This window comes from Sinocyclocheilus anshuiensis, unplaced genomic scaffold (genome assembly GCF_001515605.1).
Source record: "Sinocyclocheilus anshuiensis isolate Anshui unplaced genomic scaffold, SAMN03320099.WGS_v1.1 scaffold1614, whole genome shotgun sequence".
In the NCBI taxonomy this organism is placed as follows: domain Eukaryota; kingdom Metazoa; phylum Chordata; class Actinopteri; order Cypriniformes; family Cyprinidae; genus Sinocyclocheilus; species Sinocyclocheilus anshuiensis.
Genome location: NW_015547777.1, coordinates 283,112 through 292,010, shown reverse-complemented (window position 1 = coordinate 292,010; position 8,899 = coordinate 283,112). Strand labels below are relative to the sequence as shown.

At 36.6% G+C, this 8,899-nt stretch overlaps 1 protein-coding gene across 1 annotated transcript; it reads right to left on the bottom strand.

Annotated features, from left to right (window-relative positions):
* Window positions 1-3,443: 3,443 nt before the first annotated feature.
* On the bottom strand, window positions 3,444-8,176 carry LOC107704591 (prostaglandin E2 receptor EP4 subtype-like). Its single transcript, XM_016507563.1, has 2 exons — window positions 7,258-8,176; window positions 3,444-4,012 (listed from the first exon to the last, which is right to left on the bottom strand). The coding sequence occupies exons 1-2, from the start codon at window positions 8,032-8,034 to the stop codon at window positions 3,545-3,547; spliced, it is 1,245 nt and encodes a 414-aa protein (XP_016363049.1). The 5' UTR covers window positions 8,035-8,176; the 3' UTR covers window positions 3,444-3,544.
* Between the last annotated feature and the right edge of the window lie 723 nt (window positions 8,177-8,899).

The window sequence follows — 8,899 nt, the reverse complement described above, 5'->3', positions numbered from 1 at the left end:
TGCGGTTGCTGTACTGTATTAAAGCTTTAATCAGGATAAAACCGTATATTAAAAACTAACAGAAGCAGTAGCATTTACAAATAACAGCGTATCTAAAAGTATGAGACAACAAAAAACAGGCCTACCATTAAAAGCCGTGCTTGCACAGGTTCTGCGGGATCCTCTTCAATAATATCCTCTGCTTCTCAATCAAGCTCAAAATGTGAAAAATAATGCGTTTTTTTTTTTTAAACGAAGTATTAACACATGTTAGACTGCACCCCATAAACACAATCAAACCTAGAAAAAACCCAGTGAACCACCGCTTTAAACAATGTGACATCAAGTGCCAGTGAAAATGACAAACTCATAAAAAATCTAAAACATTCTCAGAGCAGTTTGTGTTTGAAGGCACTTACCATGAAAACTGTTTCAGACCGGCTACAAAGTCACCACATTTCTAATGATTTAAACCATCCAAGGGGACTGGGTTTCAGATAATCACATTTAATGACTACTAACCACTAATAAGTTTATTTCTCTGCAGAAATGAGTCGTATGTACATAAAATAATGGACATTTATCAATTAATTTACTGCTCCAACACACAATTTGAGGGTTTGAGTTGATTAAAAAGCTAAAAATGTCAAATTAACAATCAAAATGAAACATTGTATTTGTTTTCTGGATGTCGTGTCCATTAACTGACATCAGCACATCAAATTATTGAAATATTAACTTTAAATCTCACAGAGACTTCAAAACACTTTATTTCTAAGTGGTTTGACAAAAAACATTATGAAGACGTCTTCGATAACATTTCTGATGGTTTAAAACAAGTTCCAGGGAATTGGGTTTCAGAGAATCGATCACATAAGAGTACGTTTACAACGTGGAAAAAAATGGAAAAGTGTTTTCCTAACATTCTGAAAACTTTCTCATACAACTTTGTCAAAATGATTCCCGGCGTTCACGGAGCCACAAAAACGACTAAAAATGCTGTATTATGCATGCCTGGCCAGTAGTTGGCGACGTCACTTTGTAAATAAACTCGCGCACTTTATATATATATATATATATATAACGTCACTGTTTTCACAAATTCAAGACGATAACATTATCGTTTTCAAAAACCTGCACTTTGAAACCTGTTTTCAGGGCCCCACATTTCATGTAAATTAATGGCCAGAATGAATAAAAATGTATTTGCTCATCTACGCACATCTAAGCAGAATTACTGAGATCAACCCTATTAGATATTTTGATAAATATTATTTTACCAAGGATTGAAAATTATGCTAGTGGAAATTCTCACTTGTAAAATAAAAAAAATTAATAAAATAAAATAAAATGTTCTACATGTTATTTGGGTTTGTTCTGAACACTAAACTAATTTTGTCCATTTCACATATGCTTCAAGGAATAAAACATCTGGATATTTCAATGAGAATTAATTTTAAATGGGAAGTTTTTTTTCAACATTGTATTTTTATAGTTCTATTGCAAAAATCTGACTTAGAAATTAAAATATCCATATGAACACAGATGCATTACAAGAGCAATTTTTACTATTTAATATGCTAATTAATTAAAAAAAGAAAAAGTACCATTTATCAAATCTGACAAAAAAAAATACACAGCAAAAAATATTTTCTTCCTCAGTATTTTTGCATTTTGTTTTCCTGTACAAATATCTAAAGATTCTTAAATGAAGATACATTTACTGGAGATGCAAAATAACTTGAGATATAAAATACTGTTGAAAAATTGATACAAAATTAAGCAATAAAAATAAAAATAATCTTGTTTCCATTTGAACTGAGTTTATTTTTTTCATCCCATTGGCAGATATTTTGTCTCATTTTAAGCATCAATTTAATTCATTCTGATACATTTTCCAAAAAAAAACAAGACTTCTTATTTTAAGACATTTTCCTTAAGTAAATGTTGATTTCAGGATGTTTAGATATTTGGAAAACAAATCAGAAATACTGAGGAAGAAAGTAATTTTTGCAGCATATTTTTCCCTTTACTTTCTGATTTGTGATCATTTTTAAAATGGCTAAAGAGATGGCTGATCTTGGTTAAATATCTCATGTAATCAATACAGTAGTTTAATGAATGCAGGAGAGCATATTTGCTGTGGACTGTGATTGTAAACAAAGATGAAGTATAATTAGCAAGCATTTCATGGGAATGATTTAATCTCACGGTTTATGAAGCCTGTAAACGCATCCGTATCCTGAACATTAATACTGTTTATTAAAGCATTAGAAGGACACAGAGTTGGGCAGATTCCTCGCCCGGAGCGCTGGGTTTAATCGTGAGACAGACGTCTGCTGCTTCTCACATTACACACAATCACATTCGATTACAAGTCTTCTGTTATCTTAATCTGAGCGTAAAACCACCACGGCACCGAGCGGAGTCCAAAAACAACAAATCACTGCAGCTTCTCAGAGGAATCGTTTCATTCGGTGATGATCCTGAACGTTTCATCGTACATTAAACCTGCTTCTGTCTGAACCTGAAAAACCTGAAAGTCTGAAAGTCACTTCATATTATTGCATATTATCTCTCATTACGAGAGCCAAACTGCAGCATTTATTTATTTATCTGCTGTTTGGGAAGCAGGACACACTGAGAAACTGGAAACGTTTTTTTAATGCAAACATCTCGACTCGGTTATTTCCTGCGGGGCTTGTTTCTGTTGATCTTGATGTGATTGATTTGAACTCTTCTGGAAAAACAAACAGGCATGTGTACAGTGTTCTGGCAGATAGAGACGTTTAACGTACTACCAAACTGATCGAAACAGTCCGTGGAGACTTTATGGCTGAAAAGATGATGGTTCACTCCAAATAAATAATCTGATTTAGAGGAATAGTTCACCCCCAAAAATTTGGGGCGACTCTGAGTTCATCCGAGATTAGGATGAGTTTGTGTCTTCATCAGATTTGGAGAAATGTAGTATTGCATCACTTGCTCTGCAGTGAATGGGTGCCGTCAGAATGAGAGTCCAAACAGCTGATAAAAACATCACAATAATCCACAAGTAATCCACAGCACTCCAGTCCATCAGTTAACATCTGGAGAAGACAAAAGCTGAAACACATCCAGCATTAAGACGCTTTTAACTCAAATACATAGAGTCCATAATCCATAATAACACTTCCTCCAGTGAAAAAGTGTTCTGAATCAGGAGAGAAATCTGCACAGATCAAGCAGCGTTTAAACAGCTCTAAACTTTAACACTTTTGTCTTCTCCAGATGTTAACTGATGGTTTTGTGATGTTTTTATCAGCTGTTTGGACTCTCATTCTGACGGCACCCATTCACTTGCAGTGAGACACTGATGCAATGCTACATTTCTACAAACCTGATGACGAAACAAACTCATCCTAATCTCGGATGGCCTGAGAATCTGGACATTTTCAGCAAAATTTCCAGATTTTTTGGGGGGCTGAACTTTTCCTTTAATGACATTTACATTTCACTCCACTGATCTGAAATCAACTCTCGCTTCAAAGTGCAGAAGGTTTTAACAGAGAAGCGTCCTTGCATGTTAAATACTCTTCTCTTCAAACGTCTCATTGGTTATAGTCACTTGTAAGGGTTGATCTTTTGACCGACTGTCTAAACTGTTCCGATTGGAGGATTCAGAAGAAGCGTCAGATAGGCACCGCCCACACTGGTTTGATTGACAGGTGTCCGGGCAGCTCTCAGGCGGATACAGACACGTCTGCGAGTTATTCGTCACCTCCTTCAGCTCTCGAGACACGGCGGACGGAGAGTCTCTGGAGATGATGCAGTGGAAGCTGTTCTGTCCCGGCAGTCTCTGAGAGTCAGTCCTGCAGAAAAGACACTTGATGTTCTCGATCACCTTTGAGAGAACCGCTTTACGCAGCAGGATGTAGATCCAGGGATCTAGAATGGGGTTGGTCGAGGCAAATCGGATCGCCAGCAGATCTGGATTTTTATCCAGACGTTTTTCCACCGGCGTCTTATAAAGTTGATTGAGAAACACCTGGACCTTGAAAAAAAGACATGATTTAGTTATCAAATTTTCATGCATTTGACAAAATAACGTGTGTAATATGTGCACTGCGGTCCTAAGGAACATCCATTAAAACCTCATAACAAATAAAAATAAATGAGTGACACTGAGTGAAGTTATCAGGAGAATGTCATCATCTGGTTTAGTGGTCAATTTTAATTATTTTTTTTGAATTTGCAAATAAAATAAAGATTATTGGAGTATATGTTTTACAAGGAAATTCTATTTCAGTCTTTCAAAATCCCATGTTTAATTCAATGTGTTACTTGCTGTTTCTTTGTAAATATCCATGAAATTAACTAGCAATTTCTGAGTGAAAATTGTTTCTACAACAAGTTTAGTACTAAGAAATTCTTACCTATAATTTAGAATTATAAAACTTATTACATTTTCACAACTTCTGGAGATTTTCACTTCACAGAAAAAAGTTGGATTTTCATTCACGCAGTAAATTTCACAAATAATTACAAAGAAATAGCAAGTAACACGTTGAATTAAATGTGAAAGTATAAGCAGAAAGACTGAAATAAAATTGTGCTAACAAAATGCTAACACCATGCTAATCATGCTAACAACATGCTAGTAACATGCTAATCATGTTAGAAACATGCTAGTAACTGGCTAATCATGCTAACAAAATGCTAGTAATATGCTAATCATGCTAGAAACATGCTAGTAACTTGCTAATCATGCTAGCAACATGTTAGCCATGTTAATAACATGCTAATCATGCTAGCAACATGCTAGTAGCATGTTAAATGTGCTAGCAAAATGCGAATCATGCTAACAACGTGATAACCATGTTAGAAACAATGCTAATAACATGCTAATCATGCTAGCAACATGCTAGTAGCATGTTAAATGTGCTAGCAAAATGCGAATCATGCTAGAAACATGATAATCATGCTAACAACATGCTAGTAACATGCTAATCATGCTAAAACATGCTAATCATGTTAGCAACATGCTAATCATGTTAACAACATGCTAGTAACTTACTAATCATGCTAGCAACATGCTAACCATGTTAGAAACATGCTAATAACATGCTAATCATGCTAGCAGCATGTTAGTAAAATGCTAAATGTTCTAGAAACATGCTAATCATGCTAGAAACATGATAAACATGCTAGCAAACATGCTAGTAACATGCTAATCATGATAGATACATGCTAGCAACATGTTAAGCATGCTAGCAAAAGGTTAACACCATGCTAGTAACATGTTAATCATGCTAACAACATGCTAGTAACATGCTAATCATGTTAGAAACTTGCTAATAACTTGCTAATAATGCTAACAAAATGCTAGTAATATGCTAATCATGCTAGTAACTTGCTAATCATGCTAGCAAACGTGCTATAAACATGATAATCATGCTAGCAACATGCTAGTAACATGCTAATAATGCTAAAACATGATTATCATGTTAGCAACATGCTAGTAACATGTTAATCATGCTAACAACATGCTATAACTTGCTAATCATGCTAGCAACATGTTAGCCATGATAGAAACATGCTAATCATGCTAGCAACATGTTAAATGTGCTAGCAACATGCTAATCATGTTAGAAACTTGCTAATAACTTGCTAATAATGCTAACAAAATGCTAGTAATATGCTAATCATGCTAGTAACTTGCTAATCATTCTAGCAAACATGCTAGAAACATGATAATCAACCATGTTAGAAACATGCTAATAACATGCTAATCATGCTAGCAGCATGTTAGTAAAATGCTAAATGTTCTAGAAACATGCTAATCATGCTAGAAACATGATAAACATGCTAGCAAACATGCTAGTAACATGCTAATCATGATAGATACATGCTAGCAACATGTTAAGCATGCTAGCAAAAGGTTAACACCATGCTAGTAACATGTTAATCATGCTAACAACATGCTAGTAACATGCTAATCATGTTAGAAACTTGCTAATAACTTGCTAATAATGCTAACAAAATGCTAGTAATATGCTAATCATGCTAGTAACTTGCTAATCATGCTAGCAAACGTGCTATAAACATGATAATCATGCTAGCAACATGCTAGTAACATGCTAATAATGCTAAAAACATGATTATCATGTTAGCAACATGCTAGTAACATGTTAATCATGCTAACAACATGCTAGTAACATGCTAATCATGTTAAAACATGCTAGTAACTTGCTAATCATGCTAGCAACATGTTAGCCATGTTAGAAACATGCTAATCATGCTAGCAACATGCTAAATGTGCTAGCAACATGCTAATCATGCTAAAACATGCTAACAACATGCTAGTCGTGCTAGAAACAGCCTAGCAACCACCCCAGGTACCCTAGCAATATATTTTATACCTATCTGTTTTTCTAATAGACTGTATTGCCTTGAAAACATTCAAATGTTAATCTTTAAAACTATTTTAACGTTCAAACTACTTCAAACTGAAAAGGCTAGGCTTTTTCAAGCCAACTTAAAGTTTGTCTACAAACTTTTCAATCTAGTTAATTTCTGTAATTACATTTATAATTACACTGTTGAACCATCCCTTACACCTTAACCCACCCTAAACCCACCCATACCACCAAACCTGTCCCTAACCTTACCCGTATCCCATCTCAACAGTAGAAAACGTGTTTTGCAGTACAATATATTATTCCAATTCTATTCTTTAAAAGAAAAAACTTGTCCCTTTCAGACTTGCACTCTATTTACTGCTTGTTTTCTTGCTTGCATATCATTGCTCTTCTGTTGATTTTGATTGCTTCCATTGTTTCATTTGTAAGTCGCTTTGGATAAAAGCATCTGCTAAATGACCAAATGCAAATGTAATGAGTACTTTTATACTGTATTATATGTAAGATATTTTGTGGTAATTAAAATTGAAATATCAAAATAAAGGTAGATAATGATTCATTTTGTCCTTACTTTCTGATTAGTGATCACTTCAGATTCAGCAGTTGCTAAAAAAAATTAAATTGATCTCGACTATATATCCAATACTGTATCTACTGTACTTTAGTATGTGAGGTGACACTGTGACCCTGGGATATTTTAGCATGTCTGTCCCTTTAAACACTTTTTTTCTATTCTATTCTGCTGCACAATGCAGAAAAGCATATCTGAACGCGCTGGCCGTGAGAAAGTTCTTGTTTTGCAGATTTGACAGTCATATCTGAGGCAGCAGAGTGATTGGAGAGATAAAGTTGGCACAATAATATCACAAGAACTTACAACGAGCGGAATGGAGCAAATGAGCACGACGGCGGAGGTGGCGATGAGCAGAATGACCATCTGGATCTCCGCGCCTGCGAGGCGGCTAAAGCTGCGGCTCCTGCCGGGATCAGACGCTCTGCCCGGGTCTGTGCCGAGCGACGTGCGCCTGACGAACCTCCGGTGCATCCGGATGAGCGCGGCGCACACCAGCACGTTACAGACCACCGTCACCAGGATCAGCAGCGAGCTGCAGCCCGCGTACATGAAGGAAAACGCGGCGTGCGTGCTCACGTTGGTCCGCCAGTCGATGAAGCACCAGGTTTGAGGGTATTGCATCTTCACCTCTCCGAACCCCGCGCTCGGCAGCGCACAGAACAGTATTTTGGACGCGTAAACGGCGAGCAGCGTGACTCCCGCGAGCTTCTTATCCACGTGGTCGTTGTAGAAGTACGCGTGATTGATGACGATGTATCTCTCGATGTACATGGCGCAGATGATGCTCAGTCCAGCGAGGGAGAAGAAGAGCAGAACGAATCCGAAGTACTGGCACAGGGGGTCTCCATCAGGCCAAGCGCCTTTCACATAAGTGGCGATGGTCACCGGACTGGCGAGGACGCTTCCCAGGAGATCCGTGACCGCCAGACCGCAGACCAGAGTGTAGAAGGTGGTCTCCTTCTGCTCCCTCCTGGACTTGCAGAGCACCACGATGGCGATCAGGTTGCTGATGACTCCAAAAATGAACATGATGGCCGGGATGGTGGGCTCCATGCTGCGCGCCGCGGTGCTGTCGTCCATGTTAAACTTCTCCAAGTGTCATTTTGCAGGAGTTGCTCGGAGTAAATCCTGCTGGCTGTGAACAAAGTCATGCCCCTCCTGCCTCATATCACAAACTCATAACGGGACGCCCTTACCGAAAAATCACCGCGTCCCGTCAAACACTCACTCAGTGCCACTGATGCTGCTGTAAACTCATAACGCATTGATATCCGCTTTAAACAAGAAGCGCGCATTTCCTTGCAGGGGTTTTTAAACATTTATTAATCTAGCAGACATTTTTAAATACAACAAAACGATGCACAAAGAGGAGACAATAACATGAAAGTTCTAACAATGCAAAGATGCAAACATTGTAGAGTTTAACAAGGACAGAAATGTGAACTAGTGAAAGTAAATATCAGAAACGAGCGTGTCATTTATTTAAAGAGCATTTTTATTTCGGGCTGGTCGAAAATCAACCAGGTTCAAACCTGTTTTGTTCAGTTTGTCTACAAACTAATAACACTCCCCGTTAAAAAAAAAATATTTAGCGTTTTATTGATGTTACTGATGCCCTGTTTTTTGTTTTTGTTATACATACAGTATAATGAATGTGATGCATGTTTTTTAACAAAAAAATCTAAACAAAATTAAACATTTAGTTTTATTTTAGTTATACTTTCATATTAAGCCTATAGCTAATTTAGCTTTTGTTCATGGTGAAATTTAAATGTTAAAAGGCAAAATATGATTGATGTATTGATCTACACTAAGCAACATTTTGGCTTACTGTATGTCTAAGAAAATGTATAATGTATAATATAATATAATCTTTTAAATTTTATATGAATGTTTTTGTTTTTGGGTAAATAAATGTTTTTCATTAATATTAAATAAAAGAATT